Source organism: Coregonus lavaretus (genome assembly GCF_964263955.1).
Source record: "Coregonus lavaretus genome assembly, chromosome: 12".
NCBI classification, from domain to species: domain Eukaryota; kingdom Metazoa; phylum Chordata; class Actinopteri; order Salmoniformes; family Salmonidae; genus Coregonus; species Coregonus lavaretus.
This window is the reverse complement of record NC_139999.1, coordinates 43,596,315-43,621,784: the sequence shown is the minus strand read 5'-3', so window position 1 is coordinate 43,621,784 and position 25,470 is coordinate 43,596,315. Positions and strand designations below refer to the sequence as shown.

At 42.9% G+C, this 25,470-nt stretch overlaps 1 protein-coding gene across 2 annotated transcripts in view; it reads right to left on the bottom strand.

Moving 5' to 3' along the window:
• The window catches only part of plekha6 (pleckstrin homology domain containing, family A member 6), a 104,576-nt gene that overhangs the window by 67,692 nt on the left and 11,414 nt on the right, over positions 1-25,470 (bottom strand). For both annotated transcript variants that reach the window (XM_084173440.1, XM_084173441.1), the window contains exons 2-5: positions 15,457-15,540; positions 3,217-3,367; positions 2,906-3,010; positions 2,253-2,325 (exon numbers count right to left, since the gene is read on the bottom strand). In XM_084173440.1, the coding sequence (XP_084029566.1) occupies positions 2,253-2,325; positions 2,906-3,010; positions 3,217-3,367; positions 15,457-15,540 (413 nt within the window). The remainder of the gene's footprint in view (positions 1-2,252; positions 2,326-2,905; positions 3,011-3,216; positions 3,368-15,456; positions 15,541-25,470) is intronic.

Here is a 25,470-nt window from a genome sequence, read left to right as displayed (position 1 = left end):
TATCTTCAATGAGACATTGTAGGGATCTAGCTTGTCACCTATTTGTTTAAAATGCTATTTTGTACTACTACAGTGGTAAATATTAAAATAAAAGCTTATTCCAAATTAAACAATCCCCCCGCCTCTCTATCATTCAGTGTTCAGGGTCTTTCAATCGTGTTCATCTCTCTACTCTGCCTGTCAGCCTTTCCATCTGTCTGTCTTGATCTTTCGCCAGCAAATTTGCAACATTGTATCGATTGGGACCAGCCCGCTAGCGAACTTGCAACATTATCAACTGGGTCCAGCCCGCTACCGAACTTGAAACAGTTCGATGAGCTCAGGACAAACACAGCTGTATTTGCGTCCCATATTTCAGCCCCTTTTCAGGTGTCCCAACTTTCCTTTTGACAAAAAAGGTGAATTTGTCAGCAAGACGCATCAATTAATTCAAGCTACAAAAGTGTAGACCTAAGGGCAATCGCTGAATGTCATTAGACTTTTTGGTGCTGGAGAAGGAGTGTTGTCTATTCTGCAATAATAGTAGAGAGAGTTTCTCATGAGCAATACACTGTGGCACTAAGACACCCCTGATTCAGAGGGGTTGGGTTAAATGCTGAAGACACATTTCAATTGAATGCATTCAGTTGTGCAACTGACTAGGTATCCCCTTTCCCTTCATACATTGCCGACAGAAAATTGAAAAAAATCTCTATACCTTCAGGGACATCGAGAGAGAGAGAGAGAAAGAGAGGGGAAGGGGGAAAGACAATCATCATCTTCTTTCTTTTTCATCTTGTAAGTCACTATTCTCCCCTTCTATTTGCCATGGGTTGTATTGGGAGCAGAGGGCTGCAGGTGGACCAGGGGAATTACAGACTTTAACATCTGTCACATTAGGAGACAGAGACAACCTCGACACTCTCAGAATGTCTACTTCTAGAGTAGTGTGCAATCAAATTGAGTCACATTCACCGCTGCCCTGATGGAGAGACTGTGCTGTATAAGGTGTGTGTGTGTCTGTGTGTGTGTGTGTGTGTGTGTGTGTGTGCGTGCGTGCGTTGAATGTCCATCAATAGATTGTTTACATAGCCCAATGTACTCATGTCTTTTGTAAAACATTTCTCAATACATACTACAATGACCCTCTCACACTTCCATATGTACACAGAGCCACACATAAACCCACACACACTTAGCTCGTACATCAAACTTGAAGAAGATACCTCAAGCAGTGTGATATATTCAAATGCCACATTGTTTATTCTCCACTCCTGGCTGTGGCTCAGAAGATGACAGATGAAGACCACAAAGACTCAGGGACTTGGCATGGAGGAGAGTAGAGACACTTAGGAGAATATGACTTGCGTAGCTGTGTGGTATTAAAGCACCTTGAACAAGTCAACAGTCCTCTTGACATATTGGTGACATGCACATAACACACGGCCCTCTACTCTGCCAACAGAACACACTGACATGACATCATGTAGCTAAGGTAAAAAACACAAACAAGGGGGCCGTTTTAAATGTGACACCAGCCCATGACAGTACAACCAAGCCAAGGAGGGATCAAAGCTTTCCAGTTTCCAAAGCAGATACAAGCAAACAAATCCACAGAGTAGGACTCTGAGAGAGAGACAGAAGTAGCAGGTGTAGTGAGGTGTCTTGGCCAGGTTTCCATTGAAAAAGAGATTCTAGCCACTAAGGGCTCTGTTTAAAAGGGCTCTATATAGGGAATATAATGTCAGCTGAGACGCTACCCATGTCGTGGAACTTCCTGGATCAAATAAAGGTTAGATAGAAAATTTATACATACTGTAAAATATGAATGTAAATATTATGTTAAGTCAACCCCATGTATGTATATGTGGATACCTATCTGCATAGCAGAGATTGTTGGATAAGATTGACCAGTCTTTTTTTTTTTTTAAACACTCAGAAAACAAGATACAGTATATTGGGACGTAGCCAACACATGGTTGAATAACCGGATCTGTCAGTTACTGTGGTTTCTACCTGCTGGCAAAATAACAGAGCACACTACCACAGAAACACATGTATACCATTAAGCTAACTTACCGTATCTGTTGACAAGAGAAGAGAAACAGTATGTCAAGAAAGAAGGAAAAAACCATTCTGACTAAAGCATACAATAAAATGCAATAAAATAAAGCGTAATTATAAAGATGTCCTCAGATGAAGGGTGGCGATGGGTTATCAAAAAAATAAAAGAGAACTAAAAGTAAGACGGCAACGCTATGACAGTAACCTACCTTTGTAGTAGAAGAGGCATCGGTCAGTCAGGACAAACCATCTCTTGTTCCACTGTTTCACTCCACTGCTGGCCTACAGTGAGACAGAGAGAGACAGAGAGAATAACACACATTGAGATGGGTTTGACTGGCCTAAAGGGAGAGACAGACAAGGGGACTAAAAACACACACTGAAATGGATGGGACTCCAGAGAGTAGACACAACAGTTTAGACTGGACCAAACAACTTCAGGGGGAACACAGAAACTTGACTTAAACATTGTGAAAAATAATGCGCTATGTAAAAGACAGGAAGAAAAATTCTATGAGACCTAAACAACGTGAGAGGGAAAGCAACACTGGACCAAAACAAAGTAAGTGTCTGAAACACACTGGATCAAAACAAATGGGAGAGACAAGGAATATTGAACTGAAACATGTAGAGAATAATGACAATACTGGAAGAAGAGTTTATCTGGTCCTAGTTATGAGATATTTATGGGGTATTGTGGGGCATTTGTCTATCAATCAATCCCATTTATTTATAGAGCCCTTTTTACAACAGCAGTTGACACAAAGTTCTTATACAGAAACCGAGCCTAAAACCCTTATACCACTAAGCATAAGGGAAAGTGCATCATGCTGATGCAGTATAGTGTATAGAGCTGAATTACCTGTTTGTATAGCCAGCCCTGCTTAGCTACTACAGCTTTAGGGTTCCTCCTCATGGAGTTAGAACGCTTCCCAAACATCGCAGCTTTCTTTGGAGTACGAGATGCCTGGAGAGGAAACGAGGGAAGGAGAAAGGGGCAGAGGGAAGATGAGAGAACAAAATGCACCTCTTTGTATCACTGAATCTGTCATGAAACCATGATGTGGTGTGTGGTGTAGTGAGGTGTAACGGTGTCGTGAGGTGTGTGTATGTGTGTGCGGGAGTGCTTGCGTGCGGGCATGCTTGAGTGTATGTGTGTGTGTGTGTACTGACCCGGGGTGTGAAGGGCTGAGACTGGGTCTGAGACTCTGGGGAGGATAGGTCTGATACCATGGTGATGCTGTTGGAGTTGCAGTTCATGTCGTTGGGTGAACTCACAGGTCCTCTACCTCCCACCTTCCCATTCATCTCCAAATCACAGCTCCTACACAGAGAGACAGAGACAGAGAGATAAAGTCAGTGACTTACACACTCAACGTTAATAACACATGTAAACACATTATCTTTGAGACCGCCTAGTTGAGGTTGGAGTGTCAAAAATGACCCTCAAATGCTTTTAGGGTGAAGAGGAGAGGGAATAAAGAGAGAGAGAGAGAGGAGGAAAAGAGGGAGAATGACTAAGACTTCTCTCCTTTCCTCTGCTCCTGCCCAGCCCTGTGTTCTGTGTTCAGTCTCTATAGAGGCATGCTCTGCCTCTCCCTGCCTGGCCAAGTCCTGCTCTGCTCTGCCCACCCTGCAAGATATTGATCCACTGACAAGCAGGAGGGATGAATTTACAATCTCCTCTCTTTCTCTCTCTCTCTCTCTTTCTATCTATCTATTTTACTCACCTCCAATCCTGCCCTCTCTGTTCCTCTCTCTATTTATTTTCCTCCCTCCTGCTTCCCCCTCTGTCTCTCTCTCTCTATAGCCACATCTCTCTCTCTATCTTTCTTCTGCATGATCTTCACCTCTTTCTTCCTCTATCACATTCTCTTACTCCCTCCATCTTTCTATTTTCCTATATCTCACGTTCTCCCCCTCCCCTCATTTTCTCTGGTCCAGTACGCTTTGAAAGTACAGTAATTGTGAGCAGAGCATGATTATTTGCATAAGCAAGGTTAGCAAAGCTAATGTGTGATTCATTTTTAATAGCATCTGTACATACAAACACCCACACACATGATGCAGACACAAACAAACTGGAAGCTCTGATGCACAGAAAAAGCCACAAAGACAACAATATATACAGAAATCAAATACTCTAGCTGCTCTCTCTTCATCTTACTACATGTTCTCTCATAATCCGAGAGCATCTGGTCATCACGGTGGTGGCACAGGGTGTGACGAGGTGTGAAAGAAGGAGTCAAGCGCAGGAGTCCAGAGTTTCTCTATATCGTGTTATACTATATATACAAAAGTATGTAGACACTCCTTCAAAATAATGGATTCGGCTATCTCAGCCACACCCCGTTGCTGACAGGTGTGTAAAATCGAGCACACAGCCATGCAATCTCCATTAACAAACATTGGCAGTAGAATGGCCTTACTGAAGAGCTCAGTGACTTTCAACGTGGCACCGTCATAAGATGCCACCTTTCCAACAAGTCAGTTTGTCAAATTCCTGCCCTGCTAGAGCTGCCCCGGTCAACTGCAAGTGCTGTTATAGTGAAGTGGAAACGTCTAGGAGCAACAACGGCTGAACCGCAAAGTGGTAGGCCACACAAGCTCACAGAACGGGACCGCCAAGTGCTGTCCTTGGTTGCAAATCTCAATACAGAGTTCCAAACTGCCTCTGGAAGCAACGTCAGCACAATAACTGTTCGTCGGGAGATTCATTAAATGGGTTTCCATGGCCGAGCAGCTGCACACAAGCCTAAGATGACCATGCGCAATGCCAAGCGTCAGCTGGAGTGGTGTGGTGTAAAGTTTGCCGCCATTGGACTCTGGAGCAGTGGAAACATGTTCTCTGGAGTGATGAATCACGCTTCACCATCTGGCAGTCCGACAGATGGATCTGGGTTTGACATATGCCCGGAGAACGCTACCTGCCCCAATGCATAGTGCCATCTGTAAAGTTTGGTGGAGGAGGAATAATGGTCTTAGGCTGTTTTTCATGGTTCGGACTAGGCCCCTTAGTTCCAGTGAAGGGAAATCTTAACGCTACAGCATAAAATGACATTCTAGACGCTTCTGTGCTTCCAACTTTGTGGCAACAGTTTGAGGAAGGCCCTTTCCTGTTTCAGCATAACAATGCCCCCATGCACAAAGCGAGGTGCATACAGAAATGGTATGTCGAGATCGGTGTGGAAGAACTTGACTAGCCTGCACAGAGCCATGATCTCAACCCCATTGAACACCTTTCGATTGAATTGGAACACTGACTGCGATCCAGGCCTAATCACCCAACATCAGTGCCTGGCCTCACTAATGCTCTTGTGGCTGAATGGAAGCAAGTCCCCGCAGCAATGTTCCAACATCTACTGGAAAGCCTTCACAGAAGAGTGGAGGCTGTTATAGCAGCAAGGGGGGGACCAACTCCGTATTAATGCCCATGATTTTGGAAATAAATTTTCGACGAGCAGGTGTCCACATAATTTTGGTAATGTAGTGTATTTATACTGTAGCACACCATATTTATGTATGGAGCATAATGTATTTTGTGTGTATTCCTCGAGGTACTGATTTCATAACCTTTATGGTGTTATACTCAATTGTGGTTATGTTGTTACATTTAGTTCTGTAAAACAATACTAATGCTAATGGCGTCAAATAAGTATTAGCTTGTGTTGTATCTTTTGAAGTTGCCCTGGTCATGGCTAGAAGGGATCCAGCTTTTGTCAAATTAACGTCAAACGTAGAATTAGCATTTAAGCTAACCCTAACCCTATTCCTAACCTTAACCTCATTCTCCTAACCTGCTACGTTAATTATCCTAACCTGCTGCGTAAGTTCTCCTAACCTGCTACGAAAAGTCAACTCTGATGTTAATTTGACTAAAGCTGGATCCCTTCTAGCCATGATCAGCTGCCCTGGCCTTATCATGACCATTGCATTTGGCCTGTGTACTCATTTGGCCTGCATAGCTCTGCCCCCTTGTGGAGCCCTTGTGGAGCTCTTCAGTTATTATGTTACTTGTAATATTGTTTTATTGCTATCCTGATATTTGATTCTAATTACTAATAATTCCTCTTTATTCTGTACTTTCAGAAACCACACACACACAGTATTGAACATACCTTGCCAACATCATAACTGGAACGAGACATATTTTGCAACATACTGTTTGAAGAGGGAGTAGGAAGGGTGAGGGAGTGGAGGGGATGATGAGGGAGTGGGGAGGTGGGTGAGATATTGTCAATATAATTGCATAATGGAACTGTATTTGATTTGTACATTAACTATATGTGCAATTACAAAAAACCTTGTGCAGTAAAAATATGTGACCCGTTTCAGGAAGCTAGGCATATGTCACATGTCACTACTTCACATGAGAGGCATTTGAACTTTTATTTATTTTATTTTATTTTTATGCGTTTTCTGGCTGAAATGCCTTCTGGAACATGTGAACTTTCATCTGCCTTAATAACAAACTTGTATGCCATCTGTAAAAATGAATAAAATTGTTAAATTACAAGCCTAGTTGGTTTAGCCACTGGAAAATACAGGAACCTTCCCGCTAGCCATGATTGGCTGAGATAATGGATGGGCTGGACATGCCGAGAGATGAGTTCTGATTGGTCTGCCCTGTAGCATGCTTCTGTCTATAACATGTGTAGATAATCCTTGCTACCACAGCCTTTTTGAAAGATATAGTAGACATGAAGAACTGCAAAAGTGTTGCTACTGCTCTCAACATTGCTGCCCTGAATTTAGCAGGGGCTATCGACAGAGATCAGTGGGAAAAGGTTGTGATGGGCTACTTTCTGGAGGACTCTCTCTGACTCTGAAAATGAATCAGATGATGAGGAAATCCCTGACTTAGGTAAAAACATTTTCATTGAACCAGACATTGTAGTCTTCTGATGACAGTGATGGGGAAGATACGGCGGTCAACAGTGTTGTTGTCACTGAAGAAGTTGACTGAGCTTTGAAATCAGTGGAATGCCCGGTGGAAGCAGAGTACGAGAAGGAGAAAATTAATGCGTTTGATTGCATACCTGACAGAGAGATAGAAAGATCTGATGATTTTTATGGCATTGCACATGGTCAATGTGCAATGAACCGGAGTGACCTTACACAATGGGCCAAGCAAGCTGTACAAACAAAACGGAAACGACACAAGACGTCTTAGTTAAAGGGGTTCCAGTCTGCCATGAAGCGTTCATCCATTTATACGGGTAAGACTCTAGCTACATTTTCAGATTTTATACATTTCTAATTTTGTCAGAAAGTCATTTTCATTGCAAGTTAAAGCGTACTGTTAGCTAGCTAGCTGACGTTAGCTGGCTGGCTAGCTAGCTAACGCTAAATGCATGATCTGTGTAGTAATATTATTTGTATTTCAGAAATCCATTTGCATTGCTAGTTATAGCCTAATGTTAGGTAGCTAGATAACATTGAACCTAGTTGGTTAGATTTTACCTGCAGATTCATACTACAGCATTTCATGCATGGTGGCTAGCTATGACAATCTGTTTGTATGTCTAGTACTGTATGGTTTCGGTTTATGGGTCATTGTCTAGCTAGCTAGCTAGCTACATGTCTAAACAAAAGATTCCACTTCACCAGATGATTACATGACCCATCAAGTTAGCCGGGGGGGGGGGGGGGGGGGGGCAAAGGCTTAAGATGGTAGGAACGATGCTGAATGGCTGAAGAGTGGGCCATTCAAGGGCCATTTTCTCAAAAGTGGGGTTACAAATTTATCAACTTTCAAAGCAGAATTACTTTCACTTTGTTCCTGAACTGCAGTGTATGATATATCATTTTGTAGCTCTGAGTCTGTACTTTTATCCAATGTAAACAACACAATTTCAAATTTTGCAACATAAGACTGAAAAGAGGTGTTTGGTCACATATATTATTATACCACTTGGTGGTTTTCCGGGGGCATGCCACAAAGCTGTTCATCATGTCCGCCTTATCTACTGCCCCCATTTTGCAATTATGGTCAAGCACAGTCTGATTTGATCTTTCTCTCTCCTGTCATGTGGTCCACCTTCCCTGAGGCTCTCTCTTCTCCTGTAGCTCCAAGCCATAGCGATTGGTCTCCTCCACTATGTCTCCCACCAGCTCCTCTGTCAGAAACAGCTTGACGCCTCAGAGAGAGATGGCAAGGGGCTTTGCACTCCAGACTGGGACGCATCAAAGCCAACAGCAGTGCCAGGAGGGGTGAAATGTCTGGAGGCCTTCCAGCTACCGCAGACCTCCTGTACTTCACCCACTGTTGGTGTGCCTCCATCACCACCAGCATCTTCAGAGGGACCTGGGACTTTGTTGGTGGGGAAGGGGTCCTCAGATTCAGGGTTCTCAATGGCCATAAGGTTGGGGGGAAGCTCCTCACTGTCACTGTCAGAATCTGATTCCTCAATGTCATATTCAGAATCATTGTAAGAATTTACAAAAATCTATTTTTGAAAAACATTGCTAATGCTACAGCTTAACCCATTAGCTACATACATAAACAACAACACTGAATGGCTCCAAGTGAGTGTCAGGGGTGACGTGATTGGCTGCCAGTGTGGTGATATTGGTGATTTGTCTCCACAGATGTTGAGCTAAGAACTAACACTCGACCCCTCTGACGTCAAAAACTACAGGCCGGTATCCCTTCTTTCTTTTCTTTCCAAAACACTTGAGCCTACTGACTCTGACCAACTCTCTCGCAACAATCTTCTTGACCTTAATCAGTCAGTCTTCAAGATGGGTCACTCAACCGAGACTGCTCTCCTCTGTGTCACTGAGGCTGTCCGCACTGCCAAAGCTGACTCTCTCTCCTCTGTTCTCATCCTCCTAGATCTATCCGCTGCCTTTGACGCAGTTAACAATCAGATCCTCCTCTCCACCCTCTCAGGGCTGGGCGTCTCAGGCTCTGCACACTCTTGGATTGCATCCTACCTGGTAGGCTGCTCATACCAGGTGACGTGTAGAGGATCTGTGTCTGCACCACATACTCTCACTACTGGTGTCCCCCAGGGCTCGGTTCTAGGCCCTCTCATCTTCTCTCTATACACCAAGTCACTCAGCTCCATCATATACTCACATAGTGTATCTATCATTGCTATGCTGATGACACTCAACTCCTTTTCTCCTTCCCCCCTTCTGACACCCAGGTGGCGACATGCATCTCTGTGTGCCTGGCAGAAATCTCATCTTTGATGTCGGTCCATCATCTCAAGCTCAACCTCAACAAGACGGAGCTGCTCTTCCTCCCGGGGAAGGCCTGCCCGCTCCAAGACCTCTCCATCACAGTAGACAACTCTACGGTGTCCCCCTACCAGAGTGCAAAGAACCTTGGGGTGAACCTGGACAACACCCTGTGGTTCTCTGCAAACATCAAAGCTGTGATTCGCTCCTGCAGGTTCATGCTCTACAACATCCGTAGAGTACGAGCAGACCTCACACCGGAAGCCGCGCATGCCCTAATCCAGGCACTTGTCATCTCCCGTCTGGACTATTGCAACTCGCTGTTGGCTGGGCTCCCTGCTTGTACCATCAAACCCCTGAAATGTATCCAGAACGCTGCAGCCCACCTTGTATTCAACCTTCCCAAGTTCTCCCATGTCACCCCGCTCCTCTGCATGCTCCACTGGCTTCCAGTCGAAGCGCGCATCCACTACAATACCATGGTACTTCCCTACGGAGCAGCAAGAGGAACTGCCTCTCCCTACCTTCAGGCTATGCTCAAACCCTACACCTCAACTCGAGTACTCCATTTTGCCCCCTCTGGTCTCTTGGTCCTCCCACCCCTACAGGAGGGCAGCTCCTGCTCAGCCCAGTCAAAGCTCTTCTCTGTCCTGGCACCCCAATGGTGGAAACAGCTTTCCCCTGAAGGTAGGACAGTAGAGTCCCTGCTCATCTTCCGAAAACATCTGAAACCCTACTTCTTCATAGACACTGGGGGCGAAAACTGTCCATATCAGGGGATATCTTTACATGACACATTTTTGATATTCTAGAAAATACAGACCATTTCCAGTGCATATTTTGAGTTTTGTGGATTTGCACCATATCCTGACAAATGCTGAATCCAGATGTGTCTTTTCGATATACAGTATGATATTGGGATTACTCCGAATATCACACATGGACATTTCCGATGGCCGGATATGGACTCATTCAATATCATGAGATAATGTGACATCCAATTTTCTCTCTTCATGTTGACAAATACTGACTGTATACATCGCATATCTGTATTTTCTCAGCACATTCAAGATATTAAACTATATTGATTCCAGATATGCTTCTCTTGGCTGAGGTTCATATCCGGATATTGATATACTTTTTGATATGCTGAAAATAAGGACGAATTCTGATGCATTTCTGAGTTTTCAGCATATGCTCAATAATTTGTCAAATATGAAATCCATATTATTCTTTCATGCACAAATCATTTTAGGATTCCTTCCGGATATCATACATGGTATGACCAGTTGTTGACTCATTAGATATCCTGAGATAGGCCTATGTGGAAATCATATTTTCTCTATATGATGACAAATACTGACAGTAGGCCTTCATAGTATATTTTCTCAGCATATACAGTGGGGAGAACAAGTATTTGATACACTGCCGATTTTGCAGGTTTTCCTACTTACAAAGCTTGTAGAGGTCTGTAATTTTTATCATAGGTACACTTCAACTGTGAGAGACGGAATCTAAAACAAAAATCCAGAAAATCACATTGTATGATTTTTAAGTAATTAATTTGCATTTTATTGCATGACATAAGTATTTGATCACCTACCAACCAGTAAGAATTCCGGCTCTCACAGACCTGTTAGTTTTTCTTTAAGAAGCCCTCCTGTTTTCCACTCATTACCTGTATTAACTGCACCTGTTTGAACTCATTACCTGTATAAAAGACACCTGTCCACACACTCAATCAAACAGACTCCAACCTCTCCACAATGGCCAAGACCAGAGAGCTGTGTAAGGACATCAGGGATAAAATTGTAGACCTGCTCAAGGCTGGGATGGGCTACAGAACAATAGGCAAGCAGCTTGGTGAGAAGGCAACAACTGTTGCAGTTAATACAGGTAATGAGTGGAGAACAGGAGGGCTTCTTAAAGAAAAACTAACAGGTCTGTGAGAGCCGGAATTCTTACTGGTTGGTAGGTGATCAAATACTTATGTCATGCAATAAAATGCAAATTAATTACTTAAAAATCATACAATGTGATTTTCTGGATTTTTGTTTTAGATTCCGTCTCTCACAGTTGAAGTGTACCTATGATAAAAATTACAGACCTCTACAAGCTTTGTAAGTAGGAAAACCTGCAAAATCGGCAGTGTATCAAATACTTGTTCTCTCCACTGTATATGCTGAGAAAATATACTATGAAGGCCTACTGTCAGTATTTGTCATCATATAGAGAAAATATGATTTCCACATAGGCCTATCTCAGGATATCTAATGAGTCAACAACTGGTCATACCATGTATGATATCCGGAAGGAATCCTAAAATGATTTGTGCATGAAAGAATAATATGGATTTCATATTTGACAAATTATTGAGCATATGCTGAAAACTCAGAAATGCATCAGAATTCGTTGCATCAGAATATGTTATATACCCTTTGTTGGCAATGACACAGGTCAAACGTTTTCTGTAAGTCTTCACAAGGTTTTCACACACTGTTGCTGATATTTTGGCCCATTCCTCCATGCAGATCTCCTCTAGAGCAGTGATGTTTTGGGGCTGTCGCTGGGCAACACGGACTTTTAACTCCCTCCAAAGAAGAACGGTTTTTTATCAATTAGTATATTTGAGTTTAAACACAATATTTTTTGCAATATTTGTTCTGTCATTTCTGGAGGATTAAATTGATATTGCAACCAACTTTCTATGGCTTGTTTTAGAAATAGTGATATTTGGGAGATGATTTCCTTTTCAAATACCTGAAAGTGAGGGTTTGTAATCTGAATAAAGGGAAAAAGTCCCTTCTTGAACATTGGGTGAGACAATCTTACTAGTTTGTTAGAGAACCAGTTCGGATTTAAGTATAATTTTTGTATGAATGAAGCTTTTAGTGATAGGTCTAATGCTTTAATATTTAGTAATTTCTGTCCTCCTAATTCATATTCATTATATAAATAGGCCTGTTTAATTTTGTCTGGCTTGCCGTTCCAAATAAAATGGAATATTTTTTTCTCATATAATTTAAAAAACTGTTCGCTAGGCGTAGGCAAATATATAAACCCCAGTCGTACTTTATCAAATGCCTTTTCGAAGTCTACCATGAATAGTAGGCCTGGTTTCCCAGATTTTTCATGGTGTTCTATTGTTTCCAGTACTTGCCTTATATTATCTCCAATGTATCACCCATGTAAAAAACCTGTCTGATTAGAATGAATAATGTCCGACAATACCTTTTTAATTCTATGCGCTATACATTTTGCTAGAAATTTTGCATCACAACACTGAAGTGTAAGGGGCCGGCAATTTTTTTTATGGACTGGATCTTTATATTTTCCACTTGTATCCTGTTTCAGTAATAATGAAATCAGACCATCTTCTTGAGTGTCTGATAATCTACCATTTACATAGGAGTGGTTAAAACATACTAATAACGGTCCTCTGAGTATATCAAAAAAAGGTTTGGTATACCTCGACTGGTATGCCATCCAACCCTGGAGTTTTCCCGGACTTAAAGTCTTTAATTGCATCCTTTAATTGCATCCAGAAGTTCCTCTGTACTTTCACCTTCACATGAGCCTTTCTGTTTGGCTGTTAATTTTACATTATCAATAGAAAAAAAATCTCTACAATTTGCTTCAGTTAGAGGAGATGGAGCTCTGGAGTTGCAGAAATAGCATAGATGTGCTTTGGATTAAATATGTTTGCTTTTCCATGCCTTGTAGTGGAAATGTATGCTCAGTTATGTCACCTTCATGTGAAGAAGCACAATGATTTTCGGCGCCTGAAAAGGTAAAATAATTTGGGCGCTGGACATTGATAATGCGTCGGATTTAGCCCATTTTCGATCAGACATACGAGGATGAATATTACAGATCATTTAAGGATATCTATTGAAATTAAGATTTAAAAAAAAAATACGGATCCATAAATGATCAGGTAATGACTCGTGGTACATTTCTTAAAATACATGGATTCGTTCATGCCTAAGTATAAAGTCTTAGATATGTCAGCATGTTGACACATACTCTTTCCGGAGTTAAAATAGTCTACAAATATGTAAGCGTGTGTACACGCATCAGGGGCATGTCTTGAAGGGATCTCACCCCAGGTACCTCCCTGGACTCATTCGGCAGCAGGGAGATTTCTGAGGTCCGGATTAGATGTATGTAGAAACTGTCCCATTACGGAGAATATCCTAGCTCAATATATACAATTAAGGACATGTGTATCTGGAGCATGTTTACTCCTTATATCTAATAAAATGTCACATATCCAGATATATATAGATCAAGATATCCCCTGATATTGATGCTTTTCGCATAGTGAGAGTATTTTAAATAATCCCACACCATGACATGACAATTAACATGTTCACCCCGCGGTGTGCTGACTACGTTTCCAACCTGACCCTTTAAAATACTTCCAGTTCAATCATTTAACCATTTCCCTTCCACTGCAGCTCTTCCTCAGGTTTTTGCTGTAAAAGTGTTCTTCATCAACTCCTCTAGTAAACTGAAGGTAAATACTGAATATAGTAAATATCCCCATTGTAACGTTTAGCTACAGTATTTTATATTGTAGCTTTGAACAATAACTTGCTATAAAACACTACCTCTTTACTGGCAACATCATATCTTATTAATGTACAATTCATCATCAGCTCGATACAGTATTGATTGTGGTGGGGAAACAGAAGCTGAAGTGGGTGGGAGTATTGTCTTAACACCACCGGGGCATTTATCTTCCTGTCAGGAATGTGAAATTATTGGTATAACTGTTATAATACCACCCTCAAAATCCAATAGGAGCCTGGATCCCATATGCTAGCAGCAAAACAGTGTTGCATTGTGTGAGTGTATGAAGTGTGTTATGTGTTTGTGTGAGTGTGTGTGGGGGGGACTGAGCAGGGGGGTGGTGGGTGGGTCTCAATGTCATAGTCCTTAATGTATTTTCTTGTGCCAGCTTTTTGGATAAGCCCGGGTGACCCGAACACACATGCACAGTTTGACAGCAAGCAGACCCCAGCTCTCTGCATATGAGCAGATTGCTGAGCCACATCAGCTCAAGTGCTTTCCTGTAACAATTGCACTGTGCATTCCCATGTAGAGACTGTGTGACAAACCCCTTAGTGACAGGTGTGATCAAAGGGACTCAGTGAAAACCTGCTACTATATTCCATCTCTCTACAAAAGGTGCTATCTAGAACCTAAAAGGGTTCTTTGGCTGTCCCCAAGGAGAACCCTTTTGGGTTCCATGTAGAACCTTTTCCCCAGAGGGTTCTACATGGAACCCAAAATAGTTTTCCCTTCAACCAAAAAGGGTTCTACCTGGAACCAAAAAGGGTGCTTCTGTGGGGACAGCCGGAGAACCCTTTTGGAACAATTTTTTCTAAGAGTGTACCCTCTCTCACACACACACTGTCTCTACCTCTCCTTAATCACAGCACATTTGTCTGTGTGCGTGACACAATTATGTGTGTCTCAACTGTTCTCTTGTCTGGTGTCAGGCTATAGTGTCAGGTCGGCTGTAAAGTTGAGTGAATGGGATGTTTTATTAATTCTTCTGAATACAGCAACACTTTGAAAAAAAACAGCAGAGATTTTTCACGTTACATTTTCCCTTGTATTGCTGGTGGTGCCAACCAAAAGTAAAGGGAATACGGATATTAGGGTTAGGGTTAACGTTTGATGTTTCTTCCTGCAAGTATGTGTGTAGTGGTCCGAGTTAGGTTAGAGTGAGGTTGTTTGAAGGTTGTGGTTGAGTTTTACTCAATGTAGACACATGTGTTGTTTCACGGTCACGATAAAGTTGGATTAAGGTTGAGCTTGGATTGTACTCTCGTCAAGTATTTGTGTATCTGTCTGGTTATGGTTACGTTGGTTTAAAGGGATAGTTCGAGATTTGGACAGTAAGCCTTTTTTCTACTTTTTCTACTCTAATTGCGCTAATGCTAGCTGATCCCATAGACTTCCATTCATTGCACTGACGCTAGTTAGCAATCGCTCCAGAAACGACATTCAACGTCCTTCAAACTGCACGCAGATACATCAAATGGTATCCATGAGTTCATCTGACTCTGGGTAAGTAGAATTGCCCAAATCTCAAACTAAGATTAGGTTATATTCTGAATTTTAATTGGCTTGTACTCACGTCAGGTAATCGTGTAGTGGTCCATGCTTACTTAGGGTAAGGTTGTATTAAAGTAAGATTAATGTTGTACTCACGTTATGTAGGTGTGAATCGGTCCGGTCTCTTTCAGCTGGATCTGGATCACTGGATGTCCAGCTGGTCCGCTCGGGTCATTTTGGCTGGAGAGAAGGAGATGAGAAAAAGAAAGAGAGAAGTGAATATTGGTGGAGAGAGATCCATGCTGTAAGACATGATGAGAGCAGCTGATCGATGGCTGATCTGTTGATCCCTGACATCACAGCAGCAACACAGCACCTCAGCAACCAGAACCTTTTCATTATCAACAGAGGTGATTAGTTACTGATCCAGAATCAGTGTGTGGTGAGTGGTCAGCATGACATCGTGGTCAATCAGGGTCCTACTCAACCACCTCCATCAATATGATGGTCAAGATGATCAAGAAACAATATGAGTTCTCCCTCAGCTCCTCTGTCCATCAGACAGCATGCTAAAACATTATGTCTGCACTCAGTAAGACAGTCTATATAGGAAATAAGTCCATGCCTGGAGTGGTGTGGTGTGGTTTTCTCTGTTTGTCTGGATGTACAAGTGTTTCTGTGATCTGTGTGTCGGTGTCCCTTCCCTGCTATTGATTTTACAACTGCGGCGAGCCGAGGCAAGGGCTGGTGTGTGTGCACGTCTTTCTTGTTTCTGCTGCACAGTGTAATCTAACCAGTCGTAAATAGCTGTAGTTTTATAGGTGGAGTGGTGCAGTGTGGTACCCTGCCTTCCCTTCTCCTCACCAGAGCTATACTATACTCTATTCAATATTTCATCTGATCAATCCCACTGTAGACTGGATTCAATACAGAAACAACCTGGCACGCTCACATTAACACAAACCAGAGGAGGCTAGAGGGTGTAGATTTAGGAGGACAGGCTCATCGTAATGACTGGAATGGAATGGATGGAAAGATACTCAAGACAATTATTACACCATTTCATTTATTCCATCCCAGCCATTACAATGAGCCTGTTCTCCTTTATCTCCACCCACCAGCCACCACTGACAAAAACACATGTAAACCCCTAATCACCTAGTAATGTACAGTCATGAAGATACTTACATGCATACCTATACACACTCACATGTCACGCATGCACACACAGACAAAACATACATGCTCACACACACATATGGTACACATAGATGTACCCTTATGGGAGCTAAACTAACAGTGCTTTGTATAGTGAAAGATAACAGTGGATCCCTTTTGATCTCAGGGACTGTTTCTTAAGCGGATTTACAAAACATACAGGAGTGTGCTCAAAGCTGACTGTGGAATTCCCCTGCTGCTAGTCTGAAAGAAAGACTGCAGACATGAGGGCCTTATCAAAGGAGGGGCTGGTAAGATTGTTAGGACAGGAGGAAAGGCCTGGAGTCAGAAAGATGTTTATAGGAACACACCCTTCTTACCTATAGATATACTGTACTCTTAGAAGAAAAGGGTTCCAAAAGGGTTCTGCGGCTGTCCTCATAGGAGAACCCTTTTTCGTTCCAGGTATAACTCTTTTGGGCTCCATGTAGAACCCTCTGTGGAAAGGGTTCTACATGGAACCCAAATGGGTTCTACCTGGAACCCAAAAGGGTTCTACCTGGAACCAAAAAGGGTTCTTCAAAGGGTTCTCCTATGGGCACAGCCAAATAACTGTTTTAGATTCTAGATAGCACTAGATGGGGCCTTGAACAGTTGACGAGGACAGACAGCATATGGTAGTCTTTTGCCGTACATTATACTAAGGCACTGTTCCTGGGCCCAGAGGTTGTGCAGGCTTTTGTTCCAGCACTGAAAACATCTAATTCAGCTAGTTAACAACTTGATGATTAGTTTATTAGTTGAATCAGATGTTTTGGTGCTGGACTGGAACAAAAGCCTGACCACCCTGGGGGTCTCCAGAACCAGGGTTGATGAACATCGCTCTATGTAAGGCAGGGCCAAACACCTCCACCCCCACAGCCTGGCTCTCTCTCTCTGTCTCTGGCTCTACCCACTACTGGATGATAATATGTGTGTGGCATCTGGCCCGGACCCTGTCGTGCAGAAAGTCTGTGTATCCTCCTCCTCACAGACACACACACACATTGGACACACACTGGGCACACACGTATACACACACACACTTGACACACACACATACACAAACAAAGTCACACACATACTGATAGGTAGAGAGGATGAGGGTGGCCAGCCAAGAACAGAGTCAGGCAGAAGGCATGCACCTCCTGACACCAAAGGAACAATACACACACCCCTCTGACTGTGTGCTGCTAACCATAACAAACCCCTGACAAACCACTGACAAACCTCCTACAGCCTGCCTGGGAACTGGGACAGCTGCTGCTGATCTGTGTGTGTGTCTCTGTGTGTGTCTCTGTGTGTGTGTGTCTCTGTGTGTTTTTTTGTATTTTATTAGGATCCCCATTAGCTGCTGCCAAGGCAGCCACTACTCTTCCTGGGGTCCAAACATGTGTGTGTGACTTGGTCTCAGAGGGTTCTGCAACTGAGCATGCCTGTTCATGCATAACCTACAAACCTATATAGAGAGAGATACATCGCTGCCTGCTTCTGCTTATGGAAAAACAAATGGCTAAACAGCATACGGTAACATCAGTGTCCTTAATATGACCACAAACTGGACTACAAAATGACTACAAAAACAATGGACTAGTTCCAATTACTGCCCTCACGTTATATAGGGTAAACATATGGTAGCAGTGTTTAGCCATTCCTGCTAGGCTACTAACACTAGCCCCAACACACACACACAACTACACACACACACACACACACACACACACACACACACACACACACACACACAGCTACACACACACACACAACTACACACACACACACACAGCTACACGTACACAGCTACACACACACACACACACAGCTACACACACACACACACACAGCTACACACACGCACACACAGCTACACACACACACAGCTACACACACACACAGCTACACACAAACACACACACACAGCTACACACAAACACACACACACAGCTACACACACACACACACAATCCTATACACATATCCTATTTACTGTATCAGTCTCTGCCTCACACAACTGCCAAATAAAAGCCATAAAATAGATTCCCTGTTCTTTCTCTCCAGCAGCACTGCATTGCAGTCCTCTCTGACCTCCAGCTTCTGGTTCCCTCTCCCCCCAACACGCTGCGAGCCAGCCCCAGCACAGTCCACTTCCCCCCAGACTCAGCTACTCCGCTGTCCCCTACCTACCTCACCCTCCGGTCCGCGCGAAACTTCAGCATCCTTCACCGGATCAATCATATAACAGATGAGACAGACAGAGTGAGAGAGAGAGGGAGAGAGGGATAGAGAGAGAGAGAGAGAGAGAGGGAGAGAGAGGAGAGGGAGAAAGAGAGAGATAAAGAGAGGGGAGCAGCTGGCTAGCTAACACAGTGCCAGGAGAAAGCCGCTTTATTGCTGTCGCTGTAGGGGTGTTGGATATAGTAATTGCTGTCCTCCTTTCTCTCCTTGAGGACGCATGCTGTAACCAGCCTCTCTCTCTCTCTCACACTCACCCACTCTCTATCACTGTCCATTGCATCTCCCCTACTCTCTATCTTGCTCTCTCTCTCTCATGCTCCCTTGCCTAACAGAACTGCAAGGCTCAGCTTATTCAGTCCCAGGATCTGGCTGTCTATCTCGGTCTCATTCTCTCTCTCCCTCTCTTTATCTCTCTCCGACTCTCACTCTCTCTCTATCTCTCCATCCCTCTCCCTCGCTATTGTTTTCTCCCAGTGGGGAGATGGTATAACAGAGACCCATGTGGCGTCATGCCGGGCCCCAGATTGAGGTCTGAATGATCCCCAGCGTCTGTGGAAGTCTGGCAGTGAGAGTCATGAGCATTGTTCCCCAGGGAACAGCATCCCAGCCTGGGTGGAGGAGGGGGATGCAGGGGATGGCGGGGTAGAGGGTGGAGGATAAATAAAGGACGTATGTCGTCTGCCATTCAGGTATAACAGCCAGCACATCAGTGCCACTCCCTCCCTTCCCCATCCTCTCCTCTTCTCCCTTCTCACCCTCTCCTCCTCTCCTTTCCTTCCCTCCTCCTAACAGAGAGACGTAGCTTCTCAGTCACTCATAGTGTCATAATTAGATCCATATTTCACAAGGAGACAAGCTCAGCATTAAAACACAGAGCCAAGTGCCCCGACTGGGGCGGCCATGTTAAAATGTCACAATCACTGCATGATAAGCAGAGTTTCTGTGTGAAATCGGATCTGCTATATTCCTGTGAAATTTAAGATGCACGGTTGTGGGTGGGAATTTCCCAATGTGAGTGTACGGACTCCTGTAGACTTTTGTGTATCCCGGAACACTTGCGTGATAAGGGAATTTCTGGGATAGTAACTTCCCAATTATGCATCAATACGATCCGCTCCTTTGTCTCCCTCAACGTCAGCAAGACAAAGGAGCTGATCATGGACTACAGGAAACGCAGGGCCGAGCACGCCCCCATTCACATCGACGGGGCTATAGTGGAGCAGGTCGAGAGCTTCAAGTTCCTAGGTGTCCACATCACTAAGGACCTATCATGGTCCACACACACTAACACAGTCGTGAAGAGGGCACGACAATGCCTCTTTCCCTTCAGGAGGGCATGGGCCCTCAGACCCTCAAAAAGTTATACAGCTGCACCATTGAGAGCATCTTGACTGGCTGCATCACCGCTTGGTATGGACACTGCTTGGCATCCGACTGCAAGGCGCTACAGAGGGTAGAGCGTACAGTCCATTACATAACTGGGGCCGAGCCCCCTGCCCGTCAGGACCTCTATACCAGGTGATGTCAGAGGAAGGCCCTAAAAACTGTCAAAGACTTCAGCTACCCAAGTCATAGATTGTTCTCTCTGCTACCGCACAGCAAGCAGTACCCATGCACCAAGTCTGGAACCAAAAAGGACCCTGAACAGCTTCTAACCCCAATTATAAGACTGCTAAATACTTAGTTAAATAGTTACCCAAAAAAGCTACATAGACTACCTGCATTGACCCTTTTTGCACTAACTTTTTGGACTCATCAAATAAGCTGCTACTACTGTTTATTTATTCCTAGTTAAATGTACACTTCCATTCAAAAGTTTGGGGTCACTAAGAAATGTCCTTGTTTTCCATGAAACCATACATTAAATGAGTTTGAATTGGAAATATAGCAAAATGAATAGGAAATGTAGTCATTGACAAGGTTACAAATAATACTTTTTTATTGAAATAATAATTGTGTCCTTCAAACTTTGCTTTCGTCAAATAATCCTCCATTTGCAGCAATTACAGCCTTGCAGACCTTTGGCATTCTTGGATTGGCTTGATGGGCACTTCTTACGTACCATACGGTCAAGCTGCTCCCACAACAGCTCAATAGGGTTGAGATCCGGTGACTGTGCTGGCCACTCCATTATAGACAGAATACCAGCTGACTGCTTCTTCCCTAAATAGTTATTGCATAGTTTGGAGCTGTGCTTTTGTAGGAGGAAATTGGCTCCAATCAAGTGCCATCCACAGGGTATGGCATGGCGTTGCAAAATGGAGTGATAGCCTTCCTTCTTCAAGATCCCTTTTACCCTGTACAAATCTCCCACTTTACCACAACCAAAGCACCCCCAGACAATCACATTGCCTCCACCATGCTTGACAGATGGCATCAAGCACTCCTCCAGCATCTTTTCATTTGTTCTGCGTCTCACAAATATTATTCTTTGTGATCCGAACACCTCAAACTTCGATTCTTCTGTCTATAAAATTGTTTTACAATCTTCCTTTGTCCAGTGTCTGTGTTCTTTTGCCCATCTTAATCTTTTCTTTTTATTGGCCAGTCTGAGATATGGCTTTTTCTTTGCAACTCTGTCTAGAAGGTCAGCATCCCAGAGTCGCCTCTTCACTGTTGATGTTGAGACTGGTGTTTTGCAGGTACTATTTAATGAAGCTGCCAGTTGAGGACCAATGAGCATCTGTTTCTCAAACTAGACACTAATGTATTTGTCCTCTTGCTGAGTTGTGCACCGGGGCCTCCCACTCCTCTTTCTATTCTGGTTAGAGCCAGTTTGCGCTGTTCTGTGAAGGGAGTAGTACACAATATTGTACGAGATCTTCAGTTTCTTGGCAATTTATTGCATGAAATAGCCTTCATTTCTCAGAACAAGAACAGACTGACGAGTTTCAGAAGAAAGTTATTTGTTTCTGGCCATTTTGAGCCTGTAATCGAACCCACAATTGCTGATGCTCCAGATACTCAACTAGTCTCAAGAAGGCCAGTTTTATTGGTTCTTTAATCAGCACAACAGTTTTCAGCTGTGCTAACATAATTGCAAAATAGTTTTCTAATGATCAATTAGCCTTTTAAAATGATAAACTTGGATTAGCAAACACAACGTGCCATTGGAACACAGGACTGATGGTTGCTGATAATGGGCCTCTGTACTCCTATGTAGATATTCCATAAAAAATCAGCCGTTTCCAGCTACAATAGCCATTTACAACATTAACAATGTCTACATTTCTGATCAATTTGATGTTATTTTATTGGACAAAAAAATTGCTTTTCTTTCGAAAACAAGGACATTTCTAAGTGACCCCAAACTTTTGAACGGTAGTGTACATATCTACCTCAATTACTCCGGTCTGTGCACATCACGTACATTCTCAACTGTCACAGGCGCGTGCCTCTCTACCTCATCTGTTGGAAGAGAAGCCCAGTGAAAAGAAGCCAACTCTCTGTGTCTCCTTATTTATCCTGTTTTCAGGTTTGTAACATTTAAACGTACGGTTTCTTTTCAAAGTCTGGAGATGACATGTTTATCTAAACTGTGATGAGTTTTCTACTCATTTTGATGTATAATTTAAGTATTTTGACCGAGTGAAAAACAAGTGAGATTTTCTCATTCATATGAGTGTAGCCAAGCTAAGCTCGCTCACTTTGTATGTAAGTTAATGAGAACAAGATAGCGTCTCAGATGATTTTTATTTCTTTTATAAACGTTTGTACATATAAACAACACTAAAGATATGTATTTTAGAAGTTTACTTTTTATGAAATGTGTATCTAACGGTTGTATGCTAATTTCTAACTGCTAAGCGCTAGCTAGCCTACCATTTCTCCCTACTACCTAGCTACTTATAGTTTATGTTGTTGTTGGCTAGCAGTTCATGGGTTTTTGTTACATTTAATACACAGGCCTCTTCTATAATTGGTTTGTACTGTTGCCCATACAATGCATGGGTGTATATTTAGTGGTTTTGCACACCACCATCTTTAGTGATAAACTAGCTAACAGTTGCTAGGTAACTAGCTAGCTAACTAACCCGGTTCAAATCCTGATCCATACACAACTAGTACGACATACAGTAGCAGTCAAAAGTTTGGACACACCTACTCATTCAAGGGTTTTTCTTTATTTTTACTATTTTCTACATTGTAGAATAATAGTGAAGACATCAAAACTATGAAATAACACATATAGAATCATGTAGTAACCAAAAAGGTGTTCAACTAATAAAAATATATTTGAGATTTGAGATTCTTCAAAGTAGCCACCCTTTGCCTTGATGACAGCTTTGCATACTCTTGGCATTCTCTCAACCAGCTTCATGAGGAATGCTTTTCCAACAGTCTTGAAGGAGTCCCCACATATGCTGAGCACTTGTTGGCTGCTTTTCTTTCTCTCTGCAGTCCAACTCATCCCAAACCATCTCAATTGGGTTGAGGGCGGGTGATTGTGGAGGCCAAGTCATCTGATGCAGCACTCTATCACTGGTCAAATAGCCCTTGCACAGCCTGGAGGTGTGTTTTGAGTCATTGTCCTGTTGGAAAACAAATGATGGTCCCACTAAGCGCAAACCAGATGGGATGGCATATTGCTGCAGAATGCTGTGGTTGCCATGCTGGTTAAGTGTGCCTTGAATTCTAAATAAATCACAGACAGTGTCACCAGCAAAGCACCCCCACACCATCACACCTCCTCCTCCATGCTTCACGGTGGGAACCACACATACAGAGATCATCCATTCACCTACTTTTTGGTTGGAACCAAAAACCAAAAACTTGGACTCATCAGACCAAAGGACAGATTTCCACCGGTCTAATATGCTCGTGTTTCTTGGCCCAAGCAAGTCTCTTCTTCTTATTGGTGTCCTTTTGTAGTGGTTTCTTTGCAGCAATTCAACCATGAAGGCCTGATTCACACAGTCCCTTCTGAACAGCTGATATTGAGATGTGTCTGTTACTTGAACTCTGTGATGCATTTATTTGGGCTGCAATCTGAGGTGCAGTTAACTCTAATGAACTTATCCTCTGCAGCAGAGGTAACTCTGGTTCTTCCTTTCCTGTGGCGGTCCTCATGAGAGCCAGTTTCATCATAGCGCTTGATGGTTTTTGCGACTGCACTTGAAGAAACTTAAACATTTCTTGACATTTTCCAGATTGACAGACCTTCATGTCTTAAAGTAATGATGGACTGTCGTTTCTCTTTACTTATTTGAGCTGTTGTTGCCATAATATGGACTTGGTCTTTTACCAAATAGGGCTATCTTTTGTATACCACCCCTACCTTGTCATAACATAATTGATTGGCTCAAACGCGTTAAGAAGGAAAGAAATTCCACAAATTAACTTTTAACAAGGCACACCTGTTAATTGAAATGCATTACAGGTGACTACCTCATGAAGCTGTTTGAGAGAATGCCAAGAATGTGCAAAGCAGTCATCAAGGCAAAGGGTGGCTACTTTGAAGAATCTCAAATATAACATATATTTTGATTTGTTTAACACTTTTTTGGTTACCACATGATTCCATATGTGTTATTTCATAGTTTTGTTCTACAATGTAGAAACCCTGGAATGGGTAGGTGTGTCCAAACTTTTGACTGATCTAGAGTGGCTGCTATAGCCCCCATAGTTCCATAAATTATCAATTACGGTACTTTGTTGGAACACTAATTGCCTCTATATCAGAACTGCATTGACTGTTTTATTCAAAATAACAGTAATCATGAGCTTGGTACACATTTTGGCAAAAATTATTTTTCCTACTCTAGACTACTCGCCTGTAGCTCTGTGAACTGACAGTATCACATGCAAAACTTTTAATTACCTTTTGGTAGGTGTTTGTGGGTGATACATCGAGTGCATGTAGCCAAAGGCATTTGGAGCCCCTTTAAACCAGGTAGATAGAATTCAACTATTTTTTTCACAATAATACAATAATACCAATAATCTCATTAATTTCACAAGATATAAAACACTGTTTGGGGGAACTACAATCAAGGTAAGTGATAAAGGGCAAAGGTTGGAATTCTGCTTTACTATCAATCTGGGGTTGGTGGGACTTGAGACTGATGCATTGGTTTATTGTATTCAATTGGTTCTAGATGCACGGTCGAGAGTGCTTGCAGAGGTTGAGAGAGACATTTGAAGAGGAGTTAATGTGGACCTGATGAGCGATTAGGAGGATGGCCTGCAAAACGGCAAACCAGTGTGGTTCGTCAAGCCCCCCTACTTTTGGAGTGAGGTGCTCACTGCCCTTAGTCCAGAACTACAGAGCTGCTTGGAGAGGGACCAGAGCTACTTGGCAAGCCACACCACACGGATCATTTCTGGGGAGTTTTCATCAAGCCAACCTGTATTCCAACGGATCCCTCAACCCTCAACACTATAGCACCCCCAATGGAGGTTCACCCTGGACCAAGCTGGATGACTACTGTCAGTACTGTGCTTGATTCTTTCGAAAACACTTTTGTTGATCTTTGAAGTTTGAACAGGCTCGTTCATATTCCTCCATATGAGGTATACCCCCCACCTCCCTTTAATTTATATAAGCAGCACATTCAAAATTCAAAGATGAATGAAAGTGTTTTCAAAAGAATCGAGCAGATTACTGGCAGGAGTCATCCAGCTTGGCCCTGCTTAGCCTAAATGCAGATGCTATTACCTGCTTTCTCCTGCTCTACTGAAATTGTCATCCTTCAAGAAGTGCATTTGTGTGTTTTATTCAAGGAAATAAGAGTTGTT